This window comes from Suricata suricatta, chromosome 5, assembly GCF_006229205.1.
Source record: "Suricata suricatta isolate VVHF042 chromosome 5, meerkat_22Aug2017_6uvM2_HiC, whole genome shotgun sequence".
In the NCBI taxonomy this organism is placed as follows: Eukaryota; Metazoa; Chordata; class Mammalia; order Carnivora; family Herpestidae; genus Suricata; species Suricata suricatta.
This window is the reverse complement of record NC_043704.1, coordinates 10,280,206-10,307,890: the sequence shown is the minus strand read 5'-3', so window position 1 is coordinate 10,307,890 and position 27,685 is coordinate 10,280,206. Positions and strand designations below refer to the sequence as shown.

At 48.4% G+C, this 27,685-nt stretch overlaps 1 protein-coding gene and 1 long non-coding RNA gene across 2 annotated transcripts; one reads left to right on the top strand and one right to left on the bottom strand.

Moving 5' to 3' along the window:
- Nucleotides 1-13,677: 13,677 nt before the first annotated feature.
- Nucleotides 13,678-26,058, bottom strand: CLDN14 (claudin 14). Its single transcript, XM_029940633.1, has 2 exons — nucleotides 25,996-26,058; nucleotides 13,678-14,784 (listed from the first exon to the last, which is right to left on the bottom strand). Exon 2 carries the CDS (start codon nucleotides 14,735-14,737, stop codon nucleotides 14,027-14,029), a length of 711 nt encoding a protein of 236 aa, XP_029796493.1. The 5' UTR covers nucleotides 14,738-14,784; nucleotides 25,996-26,058; the 3' UTR covers nucleotides 13,678-14,026.
- On the top strand, nucleotides 14,515-15,156 carry LOC115292575. The gene is made up of 2 exons (XR_003909039.1): nucleotides 14,515-14,599; nucleotides 14,937-15,156. It is a non-coding gene; the product is annotated as an uncharacterized LOC115292575 (long non-coding RNA).
- Nucleotides 26,059-27,685: the final 1,627 nt, after the last annotated feature.

The window sequence follows — 27,685 nt, the reverse complement described above, 5'->3', positions numbered from 1 at the left end:
ACATACAGAACACACATTTACACACACAAGATAACACACATTTCTATATGAGGAAAAGCAGGACTCAGTGTGGAGGACAGATAACCAAATACCCAATATATAGTTAATTTTGTAGACCTAAAAAAATAGAATGAAATAGGAAAACAGTTAGGAGATGTAATAAAAAACCAAGGTTTTCTGAAATAAAGACACAAATTTGTACATCAAAAGAGTCTTTTATTTTCTGGGACAAAAATAATAAAGAACTATAAACTCTGAATGAAATGATTGAAAGATAGGGTTGAAGGGAATATGGTAGAAATAAAGTTGTCTACTAAAAAAATTAGTCTAACTTCAAATTTCTCCTTAGCAATTTTATTTTATTATATTTACAGTTTATTTTACCTAGTTTAAGAGAGAGAGAAAGCATGAGCAGGGGAGGAGCAGAGAGAGAGAGAGAGAGAGAGAGAGAGAGAGAGAGAGAGAGAATCCTAACAGGCTCTGTGCTGTCAGCATAGAGCCCTATGCAGGTCTTGATCTCATGGACCATGAGATCATGACCTAAGCTGAAATCAAGAGTTGGACACTTAACTGGCTAAATCACTGAGGCACCCCTCTCCTTAGCAATTTTAAGTGAAAGGCTACAATGGAACAATGCCCATTGAAGGTTTTGTTTAAGGAATACTATTTGACCCAATTTTCCATTTGCAGCCAAGTTATCATTCACTTGACAAGGCAGCAGAAAGATGTTATCAAATGATCTGGAATTCATGAGCAATATCATTCATATAGACTTCTCTAAAATATACTTGACTGAAGCTAACACCATACCAATGAAAACTAAGTTGTTTTCCCCAAGATTGGGAATAAAGGAAAGATAGGTGTTTTGAACACTTTGATTCAATATAGTTGAAGGTTGCAGACATTGCAATAAGGTAAGATAAAGAAATAAAAGGCAGGAAGATAAGAAGTGACACTATAACTATCCCTCTTTGAATTTCCTAGAGTTTTATCTAAATGGAGTCATATGGTAGTTACCTGAGTAGATGGATGCAAATGGGGATGCTAAGGAGCAGGACTAAACTTTTGGAGATGACGGAAGTGTTTGTTGTTTTGATTGCTCCTAAGTAACATGGTTGGCACTTTCCTTTCCTGTGTTTCTGAACACGATTTCAATCCTTCCCTTAGCATTTGTTCTGAAAGGTAGGAGGTTAATAATTTATGCTCTCTGTTTAGATCTTCAGTTGTTTAAGACTTTGGGTGGAGGTCCAAGGTTGTAGGCAGCTGCATTCTGGAAACTCTTGCCCTGTGGTTTCTCTCTGAATTTGTTGGGTCCATGGGGAACCGGGTTGATGTCTTACCTTGTTCTGTGCAAGTGGGCTTACCTTGGATTTCAGTTTGTTCCTCTGGTGTGAGAAGCTGAGAAGGAGTGATGCTTTGCAGCCTGGCTTGTACCAATTTTGTTCTGGGGACTGTAGTAGCAGCAGTTACTTTTATCCAACAGTTGCCACTTGTCTACAGCTTCCAGAGCTTTCCATTAGGAAAAGAGGGCCTCTCTAAGGAGCTGACATTTGAACAGAAGCATGAAAGAAGGGAAGGAGTAAGCCATTTGAAGATTTAGGGGGATGGCATCCTAGGTAAAAGGAATAGCACATAAAACTCAGAGCTGGAAGAAAGCTTGATGCTCCTTAGTTTAGAGCCTTTTATGTCTTATGTGCCTACTGATCTGCAGTGGGAGCTGTTCTGAGTGAGCGCTTTTCTGTCCTTCCCCAGCCCCACATGCCAATCACTCTCTTTTTTTTTTTTATGTTCTGAAATTTCATGAGGCTGTATCTTATTTATTTGTGTAAATCTTTTAATTCTAGGGGTGCCTGGGTGGCTCAGTCAGTTAAGCGTCCGACTTTGGCTCAGGTCATGTTCTCATGGTCTGTGAGTTCGAGCCCCGCATCAGGCTCTGTGCTGACAGCTCAGAGCCTGGAGCCTGCTTCAGATTCTCTGTCTCCCTCTCTCTCTCTGCCCCTCCCTCATTCCTGCTCTGTCTCTCTCTCAAAAATAAACATTTAAAACATTTAAAAATATCTTTATTTAATACTTGTTAAACCCTTTCAATTTGTATATTCATGTCTTCTTTCAGTTCTGGGAATTTTTTTTTCTTTTTTTTAGATAATTGCTATTCATCCATCTCTTTTGTTATTTTCAGGAACTCCTATTTGTCAGATTTTGACCTCCTATGGGGATGTTCTATGTCTTTCATCTTCTGGTCTGTGGTTCCCTATTATTTGTATTTTTTAAAGCAATCTCTACACCTAACATGGGCTCAAACCCATGACCCCGAGATCAAGAGTCACACACTCTACCAACTGAGTCAGCCAGGCACCCTTATTATTTTGCATTTTAATCTTTGTCATGCTCTGGATTATTTTCTCTACTTTATGTTTCAATTTGTCTATTTATTTTATTTTCTTATTAAAATTTTTTTTAACATTTATTTATTTTTGAGAGACAGAGACAGATCATGAGCAAGAGAGGGGCAGAGAGAGAGAGGGACACACAGAATCGGAAGCAGGCTCCAGGCTCTGAGCTGTCAGCACAGAGCCCGACGTGGGGCTCGAACTCATGAATTGTGAGATCATGACCTGAGCTGAAGTCCGATGCTCAACCGACTGAGCCGCCCAGGTGCCCTCGTCTATTTAATTTTTAAAATGTATTTATTTTATATAAAACTTTTAAATATTCTACTAAAATTTTTTAACTTAAGAGCCTTTCCCATTTTCCAATTCTTTTCATAGCATTCTCTTCTTATGGAAGAAATAAGACCTTGACTTTCTGTGAGAATATAGATTAGAGATTTTGTTTGTTTACTTTCTTAATTTAGAGAGAGAATGGAGGGGAGGGGCAGAGAGGGGGAATCCCAAGCAGATTCCACCCTCAGCATGGAGCTCAATGTGGGGCTTGATCACAAAACCCTGGGATCATGACCTGAGCCAAAATCAAAAGTCAAATGCTCAATTGACTAGAGCCACCCAGGGGCCACTAGAATAGAGATTTTGAAACATTCTCTTCTCTTCCTTGAAGTAGCAATTTCCTCTGGTGTCAGTTTTTCTCTCATGCTCCAGACTTTCCTCAAATGTCTGATGCTTTTTCAAAGCACGAGGCAACGCAGAGCTGGCGGGGAGTGTGGCTTATGCAAGCAGGACTTGTCAAAAGGAAGGCTTTCCTTTAGCAGATGGACCAGGAATCTGGACTTCTCGAGAACTTCTGAAATGCCAGAAGAGGGCTTTCTGGTGACGGGCAGACACCTGTGCTGCTTGTCCCATGATCTTGTTCCCAGAGTCTGTTCAGTTGTTTTAGCCAGACCCTCTGTCTGTGTGAGGCTGGGGTGGGGAGAAGCAGAAAATGGGGGAACCCACTGGCATTTGCATTATCAATACTCTCCTTCGTGTGAGGCCCTCCATGTTGGATACCCCCAGCTCTGTTCCCCCAGCTGCAGACCCTCCACTGCACTCTCTGTTGTGCCTTCCACCACTCTGGTTTAAAAATTGTATTTTCAGGGGCATCTGGGGGGCTCAGTCAGTTAAAAGTCTGTCTTAGGCTCAGGCCATGATCTTGTAGTTTGTGGGTTCGAGCCCCACATCAGGTTCTGTGCTTACAGCTCAGAGCCTGGAGCCTGCTTCCAATTCTGTGTCTCCCTCTCTCTCTCTGCTTGTGTTCCCCTGCTTGTGCTCTGTCTCTCTCTCATAAATAAACATTAACAAAATTAAAAATTAAAACAAAATAAAAATAAAAATTATATCTTCGAATCAGCTTTTTGTTGTCTAGAATAAAAAAACCAAATAAACCCTAACAGTCCTTCTTCCATTCTCTTTGTTGTGCTTTTTATTGTTTTATTCTTTACTATTATTTTAATGGTGTCCAAGCAGGGAGAGGTATTTAAACACGTAACTTAGGCTGCTGCCTTGCATTGGAAGTTCCCAAATTAAGACTGTTTTGGCTGTCTCAGGAGAAGGGAGCATAACAGTGACTTGGATTCCAGAATTGTTATGACATCTCATTACAAAATGAACCTCCATACCTCTCTTAATATCCTCTGCTCTGAAATCTCTTTTGTCTGGTGATATTATGGCCACCCCGTCTTTTTTTCTTTAAGTTAGTGTTAACATTGTATATTTTCCCAACCTTTTGCTTTTAACTTATTTTCTCCTTATTTTTAAAGTGGATTTTTATGCAGGCATCACACAGTTGGATCTTGCTTTTTAAAAATATATTTATTTATTTTTTGGAGAGTGCAAGTGGGGGAGGGGCAGAGAGAGATGGGGACAGAGGATTGAAAGCGGGAGCTGCACTGATGGGCTGATAGCAGAGAGCCCAATGTGGGGCTGGAATTCACGAACCGTGAGATCATGACCTAAGCCAAAGTCAGATGCTTGAGCCACCCAGGTGCCCTGGGTCTTGTTTTTCCATCCAGTTTGACAGTCTCTGTTTTTTAAATTGAAGCTATTAGTCCATGTACATTTAATGTGATTATTGATATGGTTAGGCTGACATCAGAAAGATATAGTTCTAACTTCTGCTCCTAATAACAGAGCTTCAAAATACATAAAGTAAAAGATTATAGAAGTGCAAAGAAAAGTGGACTGCTCCACAATTTATAGCCAGAGACTACAACGCTCCCTCTCAATAAGTGGTAGCCATGTAGAAAAATCAGGAAGGATATCAAAGAATTGAACAGCACAGGACATAGAGGAATGGTGAAGGGGGCAGTCTGGAGAAGTCTGGAGGGGCTGGGACCCCAATTTGTGTGAAGAAGGCTCTTAGAGGGAGAGGAGTGGAGAGGAAGCAGAACAGGGGAAGAAACAATAAGCTGGAGGATTTGGATAGAAGGTGCGGGAAGCTTTAAGCCTTTTCTTTAAATAGGAATGGAAAGGTTTCACATTCATTAAAAGAATTTTCCGCATGGAAGATGAGATGTGCAGATGTTTTGGAGCACCAGACGGCCCTTGAGGGTTTCTCCCCAAGGACCCTGATTTACCCATGGCCCTGACACATTTGGGCTCTCAACTGTCGACTTTCCTGGTGAAACAAGGTTCCGGGTCCACTTGGAAAAAGGGATTGGTTCTGGGGCCACTGAACAAAATGCGTCATCCTACATTTTCTCCTCCTTTTCAGCTTCGGTCAAGTGGAATTTCCAATAGCAGAGTGGCCCACGGTGCCAGGAGGCCCTGTTTTCCATGCACTGCCATCCTGGGAAGTTCTATGCAAAGGGATTTTTTAAATGAACAAACTCGTACGTAAAATATACAAGAAGAGTTGTACATCTAAAGGGATTCAGTGGTGGCTTTTTGTGAATCGCAAAGCCATGCGTTCAACCAACCACAACTCTGTTGAAGTGCCATGTTCAAGGCCATGGGACTCAAACAGTGACTAGATCAGGAAGGCTCCTGGTCTGGTGTGTAAAGGAGGTAGGCACAGGGCGAGCTGTAAAGAAAAGAAAAAAAAAAGAAAACAAAACAAACATACACCAATGATTAGTATCCACCTGGACAAATGATCATAGAATGAATCTAGCCGTGTTAGGACCGCCCAGATCTGGAGAGGGGAACATTACCAGCACCCAGAAGCCCCCTGAATGCCGCCTGTCAATGACCAAAGTTAATGGTACTGATTTGCCTTCTCTCTCCTGGAAACACGAGTTGCCGATCGCTTCCCCTCCTTACCAACACTTGACATTGTCAGTCTTTTACATTTTAGCCACTCTGATAAGCATGTGGTGGTATCTCCTTGTGGTCTTAATCAGATCCAGGTTTGGCTTTAGAATAACAAAGTTAAGTGCTATTCTCGGGCCTGGGCATCGCAGAGTAATTCATAGTCATTACAAAGGGGGATGGTGAATTTCATAACGGAAATATCTCTGGAAAAAGAGGCTACCTCTCCCCCTGACAGGGTTGTCTGGGGAGAGGCTGGGGGTCAGGTCCTGTCTAGGCTCAAGGACTCCCAAGTGGAGCACTGGGTCTCCTTATTCACTCAGGCTCCTCCCTGTCCTGGGTCCCCGCTGCCTCCAGCCCGTGTTGAGCAAGGTCATGGTAATCTCCTACCCCGGGCAGACACCACCTTCTCCAGACACCTGTTGAAGCCACCAGACCAAAACTCTCCTATGTTGTCCTGGCTGTGAAATCCTGCCTTCTTGCTATTTATTACGCTGGATTAGAAATCTATGCAAATGCCTTATTTTGGAAAAATGCCTGGGATGACTGAAATAACCCCAGACCTCCCTGGAGCTGGAGGCAGCGGATGCTGTTGGCAGGCGCTGGTGGGCTGTGCTGGTGGGACGGAGAGCTTGGGCTGGTCTCAGCAGGGATGGCAGGGTGGCGAGCTTTTAAATAGAGAGCCCCTCAGGAGAAAGGAATTAGAGTGTACGGTGTGCACTGTGCTGAGCTTTTCTGAGGTGAGCCGCCAGAGCAAGAGGCATAAGGAGGACGCAGGTGAATGGCCCCGAGGGGCTGGGCCCGCCCAGATTTATGGGGTGACCTCCACCCGCCTTTCCCAGGCAGGAAATGGGCTGTTGGCTATGCCCTCCCCCTGCCACGCACACCTGCGAAAACCAGTTGGTAGTATTTTAAAATAACTTACTAGAATGAAATTTCTGTGTTTTCATTTGGATAGTTGCCCAGGAATTGGCTTTGTGCTTTTTGATTCAAGAAATGGCTTCAAATGTCCAGGACCTCAGATTTCAATCTCTCCACCTCTGTCTCTCTGTCTCTGTCTCTGTCTCTGTCTCTCTCTCTCTCTCTCACACACACACACACACACACACACACCCGTGTCTCACTCGTCCTGGGGGAGAAAGGCACAAAGATACTATAGGACACAAGGACGCTTAAATCCTCCAAGTCTTAGCTCAGCCAGGTCTCCTCACTTCCATTTCCCCACCCACCGCCGGGGGCTACCTCTGTCTGGTCCTCCCTCTCCAGGGCGCAGTGACTGTTAAGCTACTGAGCATTGTTAAATCTAATTTCTTTTGTCTAAAACTGACGTTTCTGGCAGAAGAGATGTGCCATGGGTTTGCCTCTGCTCTTGGCCTGACTTGGTTTTGCAAGGCTGCTCCGGGGATTCATCTCCCACTCCCCACCTCCTGTCTGAGGAGCATGTAAATGACAGCGCCTGGAAACCTACGGCTGGGTGGCCACTGCGTGGAGCTCCGGCTCTGTCTGTAACCGATGCCTGCGGGCCACTGCATTCCCTCCCCTGGGGCACTGGTGCTTACTGAGAAGTTAAATGTGGAGCCGGGTTTCTGCCGTCTTCAGGAAGCGTGCTCAGGTCCGGGCTGTTGTTCTGGGGTCCCCCATGCCCCCCACACATATACATAAGGCCTCTGGGGTCCCCAGGCAGTGCTTAGACTTTATTTCATTTTAATTAAAAATTTTTTTTCTTAAACATATTTATTTTAGTAATCTCTGCACCCAACGTGGGGCTCGAACCCATGACCCAGAGTTCAGGAGTTGCATTCTTGGAGCACCAGGGTGGCTCAGTCAGTTGAGCAACCGACTTTGGCTCAAGCAATGATCTCACGGTTCATGGGTTCAAGCCCCGCGATGGGCTCTGTGCTGACAGCTCAGAGCCTGGAGCCTGCTTCGGATCTCTGTCTCCCTCTCTCTCTGACCCTCCCTTGTTCACGCTGTGTCTCTCTCTCTCAAAAATAAATAAATAAAAACATTTTAAAAAGTTATTTAAAAATATATTTGCATTCTGGGGCACCTGGGTGGCTCAGTCAGTTAAGAGTCTGACTTCAGCTCAGATCATGATCTCACGGTTTGCATCAGGCTGTGTGCTGACATTTGGCTTAGAGCCTGGAGCCTCTCTTCAGATTCTCTGTCTCCCTCTCTCTCTGACCCTCCTCTGCTCACGCTCTCTCTCTCTCAAAAATAAATAAAACATTTTTTAAAAATTAAAAAAAAAAGAGTTGCATTCTCTCCTGACTGAGCCAGCCAGGCGCCCCTCTTAGGGTTTAGGTTAGTAAACTATTACCTACATGCAGTAGGAAATTTGAATTTTTGGTTGCACAAACTCTTCTCATGCCAGGGACTTGAAGTGTATCTTTAAGTCATCTGAGCAATTTGCTTTACTTTTTTTTTTGTACTTTAGCCCTTGGGACTTTGTCACTACTGGAAATCACAAATATTTTCACATCAAATAACAGTCGTTGCAAATGTCTTAAAGTACTATTCATGCTCATGACTGCCTAGCCTTCCAGTATTTACTGCTGGATATTGCCATGTGGTGCATTTGAAAAGGAACACACATATCGCTATGCCATACTTTGTGAATATTTTGACAACACATGTCAATTTCATTGGTTTCCTTTTGAAATCTTACATAGTTACCTTTTTTCTTTCTATTCAGAAGCATTCGGGGCCCTTGGGTGGCTCAGTGGGTTAAGGGTCAGACTCTTGGTTTCGGTTCAGGTCATGATCTCACGGGTTCGTGAGTTTGAGCCCCATGGTGGGTTCTGTGCAGACGGCTTGCAGTCAAATGCTCTACTCCTGAGCTATGCCTCCACCTCTGTGCGGATAGCTTGGAGCCTGCTTGGGATTCTCTCTCTCCCTCCTTCTCTGCCCTTCCCCTGCTCGCTCGCTCGCTCTCTCTCTCTCTCTCTCTCTCTCAGAATAAAGAAAGAAATAAACTAAAAAAAAAAAGTATTAATGTGAGGTGGAGTTCACGGGAACCTTGTACAGAACCTGGTGAGAAGACCCCCAGTGTACTACGTCAGGAGGGATCCATGGGTCTGCCTTAGTGGTTACCAGGAAGAACGGGAGCCGCGCATTTCCCTTGTGGGCTCTTGCAACCTTCTGAACCAGAGCAAGTTCTAACCTCAGTGTTCACTCTCCACTCAGGCAGCCTGCTGTTTCCACCCCGCAGCCCCCTCAGCTCTCTCTTTACCTGTCTAAGCCCAGCTGCCTCCCTGCCAACAGCCACAGCACCTACACCCCGTATGAGCCTGAAGGTAGAGGAGTTGATTCAGTGCTGCTGATCACTCCCTTTTCCTTGGCTTCTAGAACATTCTCTACTTAGTTCTCCTCACTCACTGGGCCTTCCCCTTCTGGCAGCTGGCTCCATCCGCCTCATCCTCCAGCCTCCAAACGTGAACCTCTTCTGGCCTCTCTGATCCCTCATCTGTGTTCATTTGCAACGTTGTTTTGGCCTCTGGCTTGCACGACATTCCAGGGCTGATGGCTCCTGGAGCGACCTCTCCCTGAGCTCCAGCTTTGTGCCTCCAAGGACTCACTCCACGTGTCCACTTGGGGCAGCTCAGACCAAACACCTGGAGAATGATTTCATCCACCTTGCAGGACCAGAACCTCTTCTTTCCGGAATCTCCTTCATTTCCGAAAATAGCAACCCCCTTCTTCCAGGTGACCCAGGCCCAAAGCTTGGCATCATCCTTTACGCTTTTTTTTTTTTCACACCCACAACCAACCCCTTCAGAAATCTCACTGCTTGGCCTGCAGGCACATCCCCAACTCTCCTGCCCCTTCCCTCCTGTCACCTGGTCCAGACCCACATCTCCTGCCCAGACTGTTGCCATTCATGCTATTCCTTTGCTGGGCAGGGAGGAAGCAAGGAGGGGCCAAGGCAGGGAGAACAGGGGTGGCATGTGGACAACAATGGGACTTTGGGGCCAGGCACCGAGGGCAAAAATCCTGGCCCTGTGTTCAGTTTATTGCTCTAAGGTAATGGACAGTTATTACACAGATTGTAAATGAGCCTCAGTTCTCAAATTGCTCCCATTTAGGGCGACAGTGGCCAACACAGATAAGTTACTTGCCCAGTCCTTGCCCAGGGTGACAGAGCCAGTGAGTAAAAGACCCAAGAAAGCAGGGTTCTCTGGGAACCCTTGAAAGCAATCAGGGTGTGTTATCCAAGAGGGGACACTCAGGTACTCAGAGTCCAGGAAGGGCATGGCTCCATCTCAGGAAGTGACTTCCCAGAGATGGGGACGGGGACAAAGCGTTCACAGGGTGGAGGTTTCCAGTGTCTGTTCACACAGGGTCTGGGGCATGATGCGGGTGACTGTAGGGATGCATGGGCTATGGCCCAGGAGGGGCACCGGGAGACCCTGGGCTGTGAAGGCGTCAATGCTGGCTGTCAGTGGGTAACAAGGTGTCCCCGAGGACTAAGTCCTGCAAATCCAGGGCCTCCCTTGGTGCTGGGGCCCTGAGACATTCTATGTGCAGGGTTGGGAACTGGAAAACATGGCTGGCTTTAGACCTCTCTGCTGCAGAGCCAAGTTTGATTGATTTAGAGAAGCAGAGAAATGTAGCATCTCTTAATCCCAGGAGGGTCATGCTGTAATTTAAATCTGTAACAATTGTCTGACTCAAGCTTCCTTTTTAGTCTGAAATTTGGGGTTGTGTGTTGTGCCCCCAAAAGGAGACCGTACTGTTGTCAAAGCAGCCTTGGTAAAGACCAGCCAGTCCCAGAGATTTGGGCAGAACCAAAACCACGCAGCTCCTCGATGGCCCTGGAGGGGCCGGAGCAGGGCCCGAGGCACTTGTGTGGGGAGTGAAGGAGGGAACCGGAACTCGTTCTTACACTCTGTTACGTGAGGGAGTCAAGGTCTTGTTCAGATCTACTTCCTGGTTTGGCTGGCCGGGCTGTAGGCCAGAGCCATCCACGTGTCGCTTCTTGTGTGTCACTTCCTGCTTCCTGTGGGGATTCGAATGTGGACCTCGGGGTCTGACATCACGTTTCATCAATCCTGCCAGAGCCGGAAGCTCTGTGGAGCGATGAACGTGGAAAGAGCCGTATATGGTCACAGGATAAGCGCGGAATTACTTGGAAATAGTCTAGACACAAAAGTAATGAGGCTATGGGGTGTGCTGCCACTTGGGAGAGCGTATTGTCCCCTGTTCCCCTATCTGGCTTTGAGTCCTGGGTCTTACACTCCCTGGCTCTGTGACCGTGGGCAGGTACTGGGCAAGTACTGTATCTCTTTGGGTTTTAATTTCCTCCTTTGTTTCTTCTTTTTTTTTTTTAAAGAATTTTTTTAAGGTTTATTTATTTTGAGAGAGTGTGAGTGGAGGAAGGGCAGAGAGAGAGAATCCCAAGCAGGCTCCATACTGCTAGCACAGAGCCTAATGTGAGGCTTGAACCCATGAACTGTGAGATGATGACCTGAGTCCAAGTCCAACACTTAACTGACTTAACTTCCTCCTTTGTCAAAGGAGATTAAGAATGGTGTTTATCTCATTGGACCAAATTAGTAAACAAAAAGAATGAGCTTGGCAGGTAGTAAGTGCTCAGTAAGTACTGTAATCATGATTATTACTAGTCTTTCACCTGAGTACGAGATATGGCCATATTTAATTTAGTTGTGACAGAATTCGAGAAAGAGTTTAGAGGGGAAAAAAAGTGATTTTCCCCCTTTAATTGGTAATAGGTCTATTACCTAGAATAACCCTACCAGGCACATTCTAGACTATGACCATCAAGGTAGGACTAATAGAACATCACGCTGTTTCTAGATTTTCTTTCCCTTCTTTATTCGTTCAGATGGATTTATTTGTATAAAGAGGAGGTGAAAACTGCTGGTTTTGTCCTGCAGGGAATGATGATGTTTTGGGTGTAAATCCCTGGTCTGAATGGGATGACTGATCCCAGCCTGCTTAGCTTCTCTGTGGTCAGATAAAGGCTAAAACGGACCGCACCCCGTCCTTCCAAACAGACGTGGCACTTGTTGCCTGGGGTCTGAAGGTCAGTAAGAAACAGTGCGGAGCCCCGTCAACCCCTAATTTTCCACGCTGCTCGAGTCGGCAGCGGTGAGGCCTGGGCTCTAACTGGTAAGGCCCAAAAGGACCAGACGGGCTCTCAGTGCCCGGCGGAGACACCAATGGCAGGAGAAACACACGGCGGCTGAGTTTCCCCGTCACAATCTCAATGGCCTGGTCTGGGGACCTGGAGGATCTTGTCGGGAGGAAGCATGAAGTCAGAGGAGTATAAACCCGCCTCTGGCCTTGCTGGGTCCGGGAGCCCCAGGCTGGTCCTTGGGGCAAGGGTCTCCCCGGTCACGGCAGCAAGCCTGGCCAGCTGGTTCCGTGTCTGCGGGGACCTGCTGTGGCCCTCTCCCCAGCAAGCAGAGACGTCAGAGCCCTGGAGCCTGGTGGTCTTCAGCAAGACCCCTCGAGAATGGAGGGATTCGTGAAATTGCTGCTCTGTGGGTACGTCTCAGCTCTTTCCCCAAATGGGGCATTTTCTTTGTTGTACCCAAGATTTCTTTATCGCCCCTAGAAACCAGAGACCGCCAGGGAGGCCGAAGCACGCATGCAAAAGCCAAGGGCTTTATTATGAATTTAGGCTCGCCGGGGCCTAAACTCGGGCTCACAGACTTTACCGGTGTGGTGGAGCCGTGCTGAGAGCGAGCTAGCCCCGAACAAAGGCGGGGTAGGACTTTTATGAGTTTGGGAAGGGGGAGTTACAGGAAATGGTGACATAGGTACAGAGACCCAATCATAATGGTACAACAGTATTGGCAGCAGCTCTAACCATACACAATGTTCAGAGCATTTGTTACTTTTGGCGGGACCCAATTACAACATTTAGGGTATCTTTGAAATTAACCAATTACAGAGCGAGTTCAGGGTCTTGTTTGGTGACTATGGGGTTAACTTTAACACTAGGTAACAGGGACTTATCTAAAGTTCCCATCTGCAGGCCTTACCCTTAGGAATGTGGGGTGAGGTAGCTGGGCTTTCCTGATTGGATACCCTCGGGCCATGTATGACTGCCAAATGGCCAAATGGCCAAATGGTTCTGAAGAGACTGACCTTAGACCTTTTAGCTTAGAGGGGGAAACAAAGCCTGTCATGGCGTCTGTTAGGTTCAGACTTGTGTTCTTACATCTTTACATGTTCAGAACTCGAGGTTCGGGTCAGAAGCATGTGCAGGGCACCATTAGGGGCACATCATGGGCAGGGCTGTGAAGTGGATGGACACGGAGCAGGTCCAACCTCCCCGGACCAGCCAAAGGGAGAGCTGTAAGAGTGAGTGAGTGAGTGAGTGAGTGAGTGTGTGTGTGTGTGTGTCCGCGTACGGCTCTGTGACCACGTGATTTAGATCACCACCAGAAAGCATCATCAATGTCCTTAAAGCAATCACAGCTCATCTGGCCCTGTCAGCAGCTCTTTCCAGCTAAAGGAGAAGTCAACGGACTCTTGTACCTGCTCTGATGGCAGCTGGCATTGTGCTTCTGTCCCCAGAAAAGCCAGGCGGGTCCTGCGGGGCCGCTGGACTTGAGCCGTGCTCCTAACTGGCTTCTTGCCAATGCCTAGGGAGGCAAGCAGCCAGGCGCCTCTTGCTTTGTCTTTTTTCTTCTGACTTTTGCTTCCTTATTAGCAGAGCCTACCAGGAGAAAACGACGGTATCTTTACTTTGTGACTTACAACAATCATCTTTTGCCCCAGGGAGCCCCGTACTTCCTGCCCTGCCCCTGGGCTTAAGCTGGAGTGACTGTTTTTTGGTGGATACTGCTTAAGCATCTTTTTAATGAGGACCAGCCCAGCCCTCCTCTGATTTTCCCATGTATGTGGGTTGCGGCCACTCCGAGTGTCACCATTGTTTTTGCGATGTGGAGCCCAGACATTAGGCTGGGGTTACAAGACCTTAGCAGACAGACCAGACTGGAAACAGAAACAAATACTGTCCATGTCATTCACAACCACGACCGGAAAGTTTATTCCTGAATCGCAAACAAACCCCACTGACCAAACTCCCACAATGCTTTTCATTTAGTTGTTATTAAATCACCCACATAAATATATATATTAAATACAAAACCAGAAAGGATTTTGTTTTTTAAGTCTTTGGTATACAGAGCTTTTCTCCCCTTAGTTTCCCTTCTTTCCCTGTGTTCTCAGCCCTTCCCCCACATTCATATTAATTCCTCTGGACAGAAAAGAAGCCCCAAAGTAAACTTTGTGCCGGGACCCTGCATCCGAGCCAGTCCGGGTCCTGGTGCCGCTGTGGACTCGGGGAGGGACAGGCCCTGGGGACTCACTCATACATAGTCGTTCAGTCTGTACCCGCTGACCGAGGCTGACGTGGCCGAGGGGGCCCGGTTGTCCTTGAAGGCTGAGGGGGGCCGGTAGGCCGGTGCGGTGGCCGTGGTGGCCCTCGGCTGGGCCTGGTAGGGCCTGGAGGGCACCTCGTCCTGGCAGGACAGGCAGAGCAGCGTGCCGCCGATGAGCGACAGGGACGAGGAGATGAAGCCGAGGTACAGGGCCTGCCCGAGCTCGAACTTCATGCCGCTGGGCAGCAGCGGGTTGTAGAAGTTCTGCACCACGTCGTTGGTGGTCCAGGACACTGCCACCATGCAGAGCAAGCCGGCCAGGATGAAGAGCACGCCGCCCAGCACGGCGAACGTGGCCTTGGCGGGCGTGCCCTTGGCGCAGCGCGTGCACTTCATGCCCACCACGGCGCAGGCGCAGGCCACGCCCGAGAGCAGGCAGGAGATGACCATGAGCGCGCGCGCTGCCTGCAGGTCGCGGGGCAGCGCCAGCAGCGAGCGGTAGATCTGGCACTGGTAGATGCCGGTGCTGTGCCACACGCACTCCATCCACAGCCCCTTCAGGTAGGACACGGCCGTCAGGATGTTGGTGCCCACGTGCGCCGTGCGGCGCCAGTGCGGCAGGATGGTGGTGATCAGCGTGCCCACCAGGCCCAGGAAGCTGAGCAAGAAGCCCAGCAGCTGCACGGCCGTGCTGGCCATGGCCCCGGTGGCCGGCTGCCGGGCTCGCTCAGGCGCCCGCCGGAGTCCTAATGAGGCCGGGAGGCGGGGCGGGGAGAGAAGGGAAATGGGTTAAAGATTATCTTGCTGCACTTATTTCTGCCCCCGAAACGGAGTTTTCCGTGGGCAGTTGCTATGACAATTAACATATTTTTAAAAATAGTTTCTGACACTTCGTTAGGTGCAAGAATAAGCCTCCTGTTCAAGACGTTTTCCCTGGAAGGCCAGATGAGGAAGGGATGACAGCAGAAATGTGGCCGGCCTGCCCTTCCCAAGCACCCCCCAGCCCCACCAAGGGCAATCCAGAGCCCCCATTTCTGATCTGTCAGCACTTACCACGCCCCTTTGAAAAGTTCTACCGTATGCCTGCCCTTAAACACTTCTGCTGCATTTGAATCTCATTTCGTGGTGCTTGCTCAGTAATCACTTCAATTGTTAAACCAACACATGGACTGACAAGGGAGAGTTAAGGAGTGCGTTACCTATTACCTACGCCTCAGAAAGTAGCTCCGGACTGCTGGTCAGGATGAAAAGTCTCCTGAAAGTGGGTGACTTCCCTGTGCTCACAGGGAGGGAGAGGCTTAGCACCCACAAACAGGTCTGACGCTTTCTTCCAGAATCTCGGAGCTGGGTGTGAACTTGGGGATTGCACACTGATGCCAGGTGCCAGGAGTGACCGAGGTCACAGCTCCTCAGGTGCTGGGTCCGGGGCCACAAACCAGGGCACCTCCCCTCACACCTGTCTGCAGAGCGGTGGGCTCATGGCAAACCGAATGCCGCTGCCTGCCTTTCAGAGAGACGGCAATGTGGAGCCACTTCCGAGGTTTCAGAAATTCTAACCAGAATACTTCTTGGGGGCAAAGCCCCAGCACCTATGTAGTGCCAGACAAATAGGGGAAACGTTGGTAGGGAGGAAGGAGAGAGGCAGGGAGGCAGGGAAAAGGATGCGAGGAAGAGAGGAAGGGAGGGAGGAAGGCGGGCAGGCGAGCAGAAAACCCCGGTGAACACCGCTGGGTCCTCTCTCCTGCCTGGGACAGGCTACCAATCCACCCCGTCCCCCCAACCCACTGGGTACTCCGGGTGTCTGTCTGGGCTCAGCTTCTTTCTCTAACATGAGGGAGCTGGACTCCGTGGCCCCAGAGTGTCTCCTGAAGGAGAAAAGGGAAGCTTCTCCCCTGATGACAAGTCACTTCTGCGACCCAAACCAAGGAAGAACTCAATGGGCAAAACCCACTTTTTCCTTCATCTTAGTTAAGCGCAGGAAGGCGGCAGGGAGCAAAATGTGGGCTGGAAGGCATCACCCAGAGGACACAGATGCTCATGCAACTGTCGTTAACCCTGGGTGCCTTGTGGAGAAATCCCTTGTTAAATTACAGTGCAGGATTTGCTTAGGAACACAAGTGACATTTCCACGAGGGGGGGGGGGCTGTACCGTCATCTTGCGGGATTTGAAACTGCACTGGGCTTCGATGTCTCCGCGTTGCAGCAGGTAATTTTTAGTTCTGTGCTGGCTAATAGACACAACAAACCCGTGTGGCGCCCAGCAGGACATGCAGTGTTCTGGCGGAGGGGCCAATGTTAGGGTTTTCACAGGCGTTTCCAATGATGATTTCTTCAGGACGCAGTGTTCTGCACATGCCCTTGGCACTGACTGGCCAGCTGCCCCTTGTCATGATGCTGGCTTTCTTTAGACTCTGCTCGAAGGCTTCTTCCCTGCACTCAGCAAGCACCCACTCCATGCAGGGGCTGGGCTCGAGGTGGGGAGCCCTACAGTCTCAGCTGCCCAGAGCCGGGCGGGGCCGGCTGTCCTGCAGTCACTGCCCGGGGAGGAGACGGGGCCCACATAGGGGGTCACTCTGATGTATGAGCCAGGGCTGCAGTGGCCCCCACTCCCCATGCGCTGAGTGCCCTAGCAGAGCTACCACCAAAAGTGACCATTTCCGGGCCTGAGGGATGCCGGGTACTTTGCGCTGACATAACGCCCCCCTGTTTGTTCCCCATGGTAACCCGGTCATGCAGAGACTGTTCATCCTGTTTTACACATGGGGAACCGGGTGCAGGGGTGCCGTTCTGTGCCGGCCTGGCTGGTCTTTTCCCTGGTGTAATTCCTCCTTCAAACACTACCTTTCATAAGTAAATAGGACTGACATTTGCGTGAAGACTGAGGAGTGGTATCATCATTCTCGAGAGTTGACTCTTGTCCCCAAAGAACATTAGTCCTGATCCTTTGGCAGTGGTTCAGGTGGCCTCGGTGACCAACCGTGCTGGTTCGCTGGAGACTGAGAGGGTACCCGGGGCAGGGACTCTCATGTGACATTGGGACAGTCCCAGGCCAACCTGGACAGGCAGTTCCTACACGTAGCCTGGAGGCTGCCAACTTCTCCAAGTGGCCTTTGAGGTCCTTCCAGTTCTGCCTGGAGGCTGTCCCCAGGCTGGCGGCCACACAGGCCGTCTCTGGTCCTGGCCATTTTGAGGCTTCTCAAAGCTCTTGCTTGTCAAGGTCAATCACTAAGTACACTGATCCTCAAGAATGTGGCTTAAAGGCCAAGCCTGCTTGACCCTATTAGTCTAGGGAAGCGGACCAGAAGTTTATTGGAGGCCTAAATATTTATGGAGAGCCATGACTGCTAATTTTAGAAACCATTAGGTTGCTATTTTTAAACTTGTACTAGAAGGATTTGCTAATTTAAGAAGTGAGTGTTAATGAGCCCCCAACTCCCAAACACCAGCTCCCCACCCCTTCCCTGGAGTTACCAGCAGCTGCTACTGGCATTAGGTCATAATTCAGCTTCCTGGCAGCCACCTTTCTCGTTGGGGTCGGTCAATGGAAAAACAGTTTCATATGAACACGTCTCCTTGGCAACCACCTAAGACTCATCGCTGATGCTCCGGAAGGATGTTGCCCGAGCACGCCTCCCGAGACGGGGGTGCATACAGGACCCGACGGGCCGTGTAGAGCTGCAACTGGCTTCACCGCGGGCCACGTTTTTCCTGCAGACGTGTGTGTGCTTGTGGAGGCGTGTGCTTGAGAGATGTGAGTCCAAGACAAATATGGTTCTAGGAATCAAGTTCCAAAAAAGACCTCGACCGGCTGGGTGGGTGAGGCTGAGTGTAACGAGATAACGCATTCCAGGAATAAATGTAGGGTCTTGCATCTGGGTTTGCAAAGCCTCCAAAACACACCGCTGGGTGGGCAAGAGGTGGCTTAGTTGTATCAGTGAGCAGGATTTAGGACGGTGGTTCCCAGCAAGTGTTTCTTGCCACGCTCTGTTTGCAGGACGTCTTGGAGGATGTCAAGGTCAGGGCTGAGAAGAGCTGGTAGCTGCAGACCTTCTCACCGCCCTCTCCATGCACGTGTGCACCGTGAACTCCTAGAAAAGTCTGTGCAGCATTTCCTAAACTTGCTGGACTGGAGACATCTCCTGACTCTTCCAGGGAAGAACCTGAAGTCAAATCACTTTGGCAAAGTAGGCTCAGAGGTTATAAGTCCCTTGAAAGTTTAATGGAGCAGTGATGAGCTAGAATTGCTCAAAGAAAAACCAGAAACCAAAAAAGCAATTTGATTTTTGGGAAGGTGACTGAGCAGAGATAGGAAGGCCAGCAGGATGTAGGGTTTGACCCCAGCCGAGTCTCAGAAAGCCCCGGAGGCTATAAAGTAACGTGAAAATGCACAAAGACCAGCTGTGAAACACACCAGGGCACTGTCGGCCCCTCAATCTGGATCTGGTTTTATGAGCACCAGATCTGAAAGGTGAGGGGTTTTTTCCATATAAACTTTTATGGTGCTCCTTCCTCTGTTGTCTGTGAGCTACTTTCTTTTTTTTTCTTTCTTTCTTTTTTTTTTTAAGGAAAGAAATAATAATTAAAAAAAAAGAGCAGGAACGCTCGGTACTTGGTGGAGTCTCTCCATTGTGTTCACCCTCCCAGCCTGCCTGGACTCTAGCTGTGTCCGCTTGGAGCTTTGTCTCCTAATTAGGCATCAACATTGGGGGCCAGTGGGGACAGCTTGGCCGGGACAAGGGACAGAGGCGTTTGACTAGCCCCTGCGCCTGCTTTTTTATTGTCCAGTGTCCCTGGGCATATCCAGTTCATTCTTCATTTTATCTGGTCTCCCAAAGGCCTTTCTCTCTCTCAGTGGAATGTGAGTTCCTCCAGGCTGCCTGGAGGGGTGCAGGGCCCATATGACATTTGGGTCACACACTGTCCCCTTCCCTCAAAAGTCTCACCTTTGGCTACTTTAGCTCTCCTATGGACATGTGGCTCGTTGGCCCTCCCCCTCCCCCATCTGCTGAAGGGCATGTCAGACCCTGTGTGGCAGCAGCTCGGGTCTTCCATGGGGAAGGAGGTTCACAAGCCAGGCATGTGGGAATTTCTTTCCCCAGAACTCATGTCTTGGTGACGAGTTGGAAGATTCGGCCACTCAGCCTCTTTTTAGCTTTGGGCTGCCCTGCAGTGGGAGCTATTGGGCTGTCTGGGAATCGGCCATTACATACACATCATCACGCACATCACGCTGCCCCCAGGGCTCCTGACGTGGGGTTGGATCCACTGTGGAAACCGCATACAACCTTGTTTCCTAGCACTTATCAAGAAAGAGGAAGAGCTGCCTTTAAATGAAAATGGTCCTTGGACCTTGAAAGAATGCAGAGTTGTCTCAACCTTGATATTCAGCAATTTAAGAAAATGTCTGGCTCAGAAAGCCATCTATTCTTATTCTCCCAAACAGCCTGGCTCTACATTATTGCTTAGATATTTCACAAATGCCACAACTTGGGAACTAAGAATGAATTCAAGGAAGATTTGGATTCACCTTAATGAAATACATGAGCAAAATTAACGTGAGAAAAGAAAGACCTTTTATGCTATATCCGGATGAAAGAACTCTAACTAGTATTTCCTAACCACGTGATGGATACTGTGTTCCTTGTTAACATACAAAGCAAATAGATCTCTTTCCTAGAAGCTGGAGGTGAGATTTTAGTACATCTTCTTACACAAACATAGAAGAATTACGAGAAAGTGATCGAGTAATACCTTTGAAAAACCATGTCCTATGCATTCAGGATGGGCCACAGTGTGAGGTTTTTGGCTGTAAAAATGATGTTTCCTTCATTACCATTCCAAACTTTCTATAACTTTCCTTGGGTTCTTTTTCAGACTGGCAGGCATCTGTATTTTAAATTTATGAGGACTTCTCTGCCATCTACTCATGTTGTAGAAAAACTGCAGTCTTCCTGTGACAGGCACAGGCAGAATAATTGTATGACTAACTTATTACTACCGTGGTGGTTAGGGCTCATTCACGTTATCCAGGGATATCAATGTGAAAAATCTTACCCACATCATAGAGAAATGGCAATATATAGATTAAATTTTCCCTCCTCTCTTTTGGAGGACTAAAGAAAAACCTATTTTTCATAATAAGAACTGGTTTGGGGAGAAGCCTGTGTTAATACCAATGAAAACCATGGTATGTGGTTAGATGCTTGTAGAGACCATTTTCATCTCAACAAGGTTGAACAATGTATTGATTTAGTGAAAACTCCATGTTTACATAACCACAGTCATAAAAATTCTAAACCATTTCTCAGGAGGCATCATCTGTCTAATTCCAGCTCACCAAATTTCATGAGACTCCATTAAAGACATAGCAGATAAATATCTCTAAATGAAATGATCCGATTTCATTTAATAAAATACATAGGTGCCTTTGCATATCTGTTTTTCCTGACTAGACAGTTTTCTAGATTTGCTATTTTGTTGTTTTTCACTTTTGAAGGTACAGGTGAATAAAAACCTCTTAGACAAGAAAAAATGTTAAAAAGTAAAAATACACAGGTTACAAGGATATTGTCTAAAGAGTTAAATGAAGATTAGATGATTCATAGTTAAAATGCCCCATGGGAAAGCTTTATATAATAAAGGATGTTATGGGTTGAATCCTATCCCCCCCAGAAAGATAATTAAAAAAATTTTTTTTAATGTTTTTATTTATTTTTGAGAGAGAGAGAGAGAGACAGCGTGAGCAGGGGAGGGTCAGAGAGAGAAGGAGTCACAGGATCTGAAGACAGGCTCCAGGCTCTGAGCTGTCAGCACAGAGCCTGACACGGGGCTTGAACCCACAAACCATGAGATCATGACCTGAGCTGAAGTCAGACACTTTACCGACTGAGCCACCCAGGTGCCCCAGAAAGATAATGTTGAAGTCCTAATATCTAGTGCCCCCGAATGTGCCTTTATCTGGAAAAAAGGTCATTGTAGATATAATTGCAGATAAGTTCATTATAATATAGTTAAGGTGAGGTCATATTAGAGTAGGGTAGGCTTCTAAACCAACAAGACTAGTGTTCTTATAACAAGAAGGCCTTGTGAGGACACAGAAAAATAGGGAGGACTCCATGTGAAAAAGGAGGCAGAGATTGCAATGATGCACTAGATACAAGCCAAGAAATGCCAAGTTTTGCCAGCAACCACCAGAAGCTGGGAGAGAGGCATGGAACACTTTCCCTCACAGTCCTCAGAAGGAACAAGCCCTGCTGACACCCTAATTTTGGACGTCTGGTCTCCAGAACTCTAAGAGGATAAGTTTCTGTTGTTTTAAGCTACCCAGTTTGTGATGCTTTGTTACAGCAGTCTTAGGAAGCCAACACAGCGGGTTAGCTGAATAGCAATATGAGGAGCTGTAGAAAGAAAGCACTCATGTCTGAATTGAAATGGGTCTTTCCTTGAACGGGCACTGAACATAATCTGGTGACTTCACATCTGTCATGGAAAACAACAAGGCCGTAGTTAGCTTCATGTCCCAAAGTGTAGAGACAGAATCTATGGAGAAGGAAGAATTTGGGAGACTCTTTGTAGTTGTGGAAACTCAAGAGCAAGTGCCAACTATAGTAAGTAACCCATACGGTAATCAAATGACTCAGCCTCTCCAGATTGGAAAAGTGTATGAATCCACAGATCCCAGCCTGCCAGGCTTTCCTGTAGAAATTCAATAGAGCTCAATGGGACCTCCCTGTGAGGCTTAACATAAAAACAGAAATGAAAACAAGTAACAGGACATTGTCCTAAGCTGGACTGGAAACCTCCATGAATAAGATAACTCTTCCATGAAGTTTTTAGGCTTGTGAAAATGATTTATTTGGGCAATGAATTGGAAATATATGGCAGTGATTTAAAAAAAAAGGTGGTGTCAAATGAAAACATAAGACTGAGATTTACTAAGGTTAAATAAATACAGTTAAATATAATGTCTAATGCTCATTCTCTGTAAATTTAGCTTTTTAAAAAAGTTTAAAGATTTATTTATTTTAGAGACACAGAGGAGAGAGTTAGGGAGGACACAGAGAGAGGGAGACATAGCATCTGAAGCTGGCTCCTCACTCAGAGGTATCAGCACAGAACCTGACGCAGGGCTCGAACCCACGAACCGTGAGATCATGACCTGAGCCAAAGTCGGATGCTTAACCAACTGGGCCACCCAGGTGCCCCTATAAATTTAGCTTTTTGAGGCCAGCTGCACAGAAGCTGTTATTAATGATAAGAATAAAAACAATCACAGCTAAATGTAGTGAGTGGCTTGGGATAGGCCAAACGTGTGCTAAGTGCTTCCACTGGCATTAACTTACATAATCCTTCAAGAAATCTATCATGTGTGTGTTGTTGTCATTTACAGATGGGGAAACTGGGGCTTAGGTTAAGTAACTTGTCCAAGGTCACACCAGGGCTGGATCAGGGAGACCAGTAGAGACTCCTGTGATCATCCAGGTAGGAGATGCTGGCAGTGACCAAAGCGAATGCTCAAAGTATTTCACTGGTGGGTTAGCTGTGGGGTGTGAGAGACAGGTGTCAAACAGCCCCAAGGTTTCTGCGTGGGCAGCTGGAAGAGTGGAGTTTCCAATTATTGAGCAGATGAAGACAGCGGGAGGTGGAAGGATCTGGGTCTGGAGGGTGGTGGCAGAAAAGAGGAGCTTTGTTTTGGACATGTTGAGTTTGGGATGGCTGTCACCACACAGGTGGGGACACCCGTGGTTGGATATAGAAGTGCAGAGTTCAGCGAGGAGACTGCACTAGAGAAGGCCATTTGGGACAAAACAGCATAGCCTGATGATTGAAAAACATGAGACTGGATGACAGCTGTAGACACGGAAGGGCAGGGCCTTCCCAGTGACTCCAGGAACCCTCCAACAGCAGAGATTGGTGATGAGTGAGGAGGAGCCAGTCGCATGGGGCACAGGGGTGGCCACAAGGGAGGAAGCAACCCAGAGTGGTGAGTGAAGACGGAGGTCCACATTGGAGAGAGTTATCCACCATGTCATTCAGACAAATCAAGTAATATGAGTACTGAGAAGTGACTGTTGGATTTAGCAGCCTGAAGGGAACGGCAGACCCTGGTAAGCACAGTTTGGGTGGAGTGATCGTGATGGGTTCAAGAGAGAATCAGGATGGGACACATGAGCTCAGAACATTGTTTTAAGAACTTGGACATCAAGTGCCCTCCCAGAGCCCCCCAGAAACTTGTTCTTACCACTATAGCCCTCCTTCTGGGACCCCAGCCCCTCCTGGGTACTCACCCCACCTCATGTATTAATCTTGGCCAAGAAGTTACCCCACAGGACATTTATATTTTCCCGGATGGCCCCTGAAAACAAATCTCCTCCTGCCCTGGCCCCAAAGAATGACATTCGCATTGGTAAGGATATGACTGGATCAGCCCTCAGAGGGGGACCAGTGACACCTTCAGGCATGTGTTTTTAAAACACTTAAGAAGTTTAGAATTAATTGGGTCAAGTATGAAATTTCAGATTGCAGAATTCTTCATGAAGGCAAAGGCCTCGCAGATGAACTAGCATGTGGTGTTTCTAGCTTCTTGTCTTCAGATATAATACAAAGGGCCATGTTGTGCTTTTTCTCTGAAGAGTATAGGGCTCAGTAGGTTACCTTTGTCTGTTCTCAGGACTGGCTGCATCATTTGCAGAAGGCAGTGCAAAATGAAAATGTGGGGCCCCTTGTTCAGAAGTCACAAAGAGTTTCAAGATGGCGACCACAGTACATCCAAACAGCATGGCGCTCTCCTGAGGGTGGGGTCCTGTGGGACCCGTTACGGACAGGGCCAGGAACTGGACATTGAGAATGTTCCTTCTTCAAACCCATGAGTACATTTAGGTGAGACATTGGAAGGAACAGGAGACATTTTTGCAGTGTTCAGCAGAGTAAAAAAATATGGTTTCATGTATTTATTTTTTCTTCACGTAAGTGCAGTCTGCTGTAAGTACTTGCCAAGGAGGAGCCTTTTGAAAACAAAGCTATGGCTGGTCTCCTGTGCCCAAGAGTGGCCTCCAGTGGAAACAGACCTGTCGTTCTAAATCTGTTTTCCCTTCCCTCTTGTTCTAGGGAAGCTGTCGGTGTGCGTGGTGTGGGTGTGCCCGAACCAGAGTCGAAGAGGGAGTGGCCGGTTCTTCTTGGAGACTCTGCTCCAAGCCCCCAAGCTCTGGCAGGGCCCCCAGCCCCTAGCAAGAAGTGGCCGAGGTGCCCGAGTCCCCACGACTCCTTGCTCCTTCCAGAGTGCTCCTTCCAGGGTCCCCCACCCGGGAGGCTCTCAGAGAGCAAACCCTGGGCGCCCTCCCCGAGAAAGGCCCCCAGTGGAAAATTCCAGGTGCGTTATTACTGTTGGCAATCCGGGGCCAGGAACTGTGGCCCTGGCAGCCATCCGTCCCGCAAACAGAGTGAGGAGTATGCAGATCAGCTGGAAGGAGGAATGTTTGAGCTCAAAAGCGCCAAGAATCACTCCTGAACTGGCAAGATTGACCGTCTGCTTTTTAAAAGACATCGGAAGGAGCCTTGAAAACAGGCTTTTAGACATCTTGTTCTTGTGTGAGGGAGGACAGTCTCTGATAGAAGAGAATGAGTCTTTTCAGAACAAAAACTGACATTCCGTCGTATTGATTTTTATCTAAAAACAAAAAACCTAACTGGAAAACAAGTATTTATAGTTGTTCCAAAGGACGAATCGAATCTGTGTTTCTTTCTTTTTTTACACATTTCTCTGTAGAGGCTTAAAAAGCACTGATCCCTTTATATATGCGGGGAAGTAAAACCCAGTCAGCTTAAGGGATTTTTGCAAAGCAGATGATGCCAGATAAGAATGGAGGCTAGCTTCAGGTCTGAGTGATTCTGAGCTTCCAGCGACCAGCAACATGACTCACCTGGCTGTCTGCATCCTAACAGCTGCTTCCCAGAGCCGTCTAGAAGATGCTAAGATATTATATGTAAAAACCCGTAAGCCCTGTGGGGACGCCCAGCATATGCAAGGCCTGTGCTGCTGAAGATTTATCATCATGACGGATAAATCCATTCCTCACTCCATCGCGGCCATGACCCCCGCCCCCGGGGCTGAACCCAGACCTGGTCCTGTGTCACCGGAGCACAGAACAATGGCGCTCTTCTCTGGTTTCCCAACGCTTCCCAGCTAAACCAAGCGATTAAGAGATTTTAGACCTTGAAAACTGCAGGAATGAAATCTCCTGGTGGGAATGTGCAACCGAAAAACCCAGTGTCCCGAGTGACTCCACGGTTTGGGGACCCTGTCAGAGCTAATCCCGGATCCCTTTCTACTTTGCCTGTGGCCCTCCCAGCAGGCTTCGGGAAGACCGCACATCCGGGGAAGACCACGGCAGCTGTTGGGGATGTGGGGTTCAAGGTAGTTGAAGGATTAACTCACGGATCAGATTGCATGGAATTTCCCCTGTTTTACCCTTATTAAGAGAGATCTATAACTTCCCTGCCCCTTCTCCCATGCCAGTGTGTGTGCGAGCTGGCGGGAGGGGTGCGGGCGGTGGGGAGGATAAGGCTCCCACGTCTGGAAACTTTGAGCGCCCCTCCCAGCCCTCTTTGCAGGAGAAACAAGCCTGTCACGGTGCAAAGGGTCAGTGACAGCGAGCTCAAGCTGACGCCACTTTGAAACACTCAACAGGTTTAGTCCTTGCTCCCAGACCCGGCGGGCCATGAAAGAGTTCTTCCCAAACACTCAGGGACGGGATCTTGTCCTTCCTGCTCACTAGGAGCCCAGCTGCCCTCACACCTGGTGGCCGGGGTCCCCAGGGGTCCCCGGTCCACCGCAGCCGCCCTACAGCAGGGAGGATATTGACTGGGTCGCCTGGAGAAGCCTTGCCTGTCCCACCGCCCGGAGACTAATGACCGTCAACCCCAAACCCTCCCGGCTCAGAGCCTCACCCCAAACTCACATGCCTTTTCGTTCCATCCGCTTCATGGGGTCCCTCGCCAGTGGGGCTGCTCTGGACCCTGGCTAGGGGTCGGCCTGTGTGACATGGGACCCGGCAGGGACGCTGCCGCCCTTGTGTCTGCCCTCGCCCTCCAGCTGCAAGCTTCAAAGCCAGAGTGTTTGAGAGAAAAGTGCTACCTTGCTCTTTGAGAAGGACCTGTGTGGGCGCGTGTGTCATTGGTTGGATGGTTCACTGCCCCGTGCGCGATATGAGATAGTTGGGTCAAGGTGGACATTCAGGACCTACTGGAAATGCCATTTCTGCACGTTGGAAAAACGCCCGCTACGCCTGATCATAGACATCTGCTCCCTAAAACACCCTCCAGTGACTCTCTAGGGCTAGCGGGATAAAGCCTTGACTGCCAAGCCCAGTGCTGAGGGCCACCCGCTGCCAGCCAGCCCAGCCCTCCTGCCCACACGCCCTGCGCTGGGCCCACGGGCACGCACCCCTCCTCTGCATCCTCACTCATGGCTCCAGGGTGGATGGCCCGTTTGCTGCCGAGATCCCCTCCTGGTGCCCTGCCTGCCCGGCCTGCTCTGGGTGGGTCACCTGGCAGTTGTGCCCGCACCGCTTCGGACTTTGATCATATTGAGCAACTTGAGTTTCTCAACTTGCAAGCTGCTATGCTCTGGTTGCAAATCATTGAATTTTGACCCATGTACAACGTGGTTGTTGTTTGTCTTTGGGTATAAAGGCAGATACGGGCGGTTAGGAGAGGTCTGTTGATAGAGTATCGGGCCAAGTGGACTGTGGGGCACTAAGTGGAAGGAGGGACGATGTGCTACGAGCTGGGAATAAGAGACAAGGTGAAATGCGAAGCCAGTGCCAAGAGAAGGTGGCTTTCTTGGGATGTATGGGGAGTTTGCCTGGAGAGCCCAGTAGGGCTGGGCATAGTTCTAAAAGTTAGGACAGGACCCAGGAGTGGCCGAGGGGACTGGACTGGTGGGAACGCCTCTCACTGTGTGCTGCTGGTCATTCTCGGGTATAGAATTGCCAAGAACTACGATTTAACTTGATTCCTATGTCTTGTCCCTATCTCATTGATTCCATCGTGATGGTCCAGTGGCGGGAGTTTGGGCTTCTGTGTTCATTTAGCAACACCCCTCAACCTGCGTGGGTTTGGGTGGCACTTATAGACAGTGAAGGGGGGGCTACCCGGATGGCTCAGTCAGTGAAGTATATGACTGTTGATTTTGGCTCAGGTCATGGCCTCACCGTTTGTGAGGTGGAGCCCTATGTTGGGCTCTGCACTGGGAGGGCAGAACCTGCTTGGGATTCTCTCTCCCTTTCTCTCAACACATTCCCTCCCCACCCCCTGCTAGTGCTCTCTCTCTCTCTCTCTCTCAAAATAAATAAATTTTAAAATATTAAAAAAAAAGATTGAAGGAACTCAGTGGTCGGCAAATGCCCCTTGAGCACGGACCAGAAATCGAATCCCTACGTCCCTGGCAATGGGGTGTTGATACCAGAAAGGGCATCTCGTGGAAGTGCTGGGAGCTTGGAGTGTCTGTTAGATATTACAACGGAGGATTGACCCACAACCCAAATCCACAAGCTCTTTAATCTCTTCTCGAGAAGTAACCGTTGTAAACAAAATCTCTAGTTCAGAGCCACGCATGTGTCCAGAGCCTCTTCTGTTTAGTAAATATCA

Excerpts from the sequence above, each read along its gene's own strand:
- CLDN14 (XM_029940633.1), bottom strand. The coding sequence starts at position 14,737 with ATGGCCAGCACGGCCGTGCAGCTGCTGGGCTTCTTGCTCAGCTTCCTG.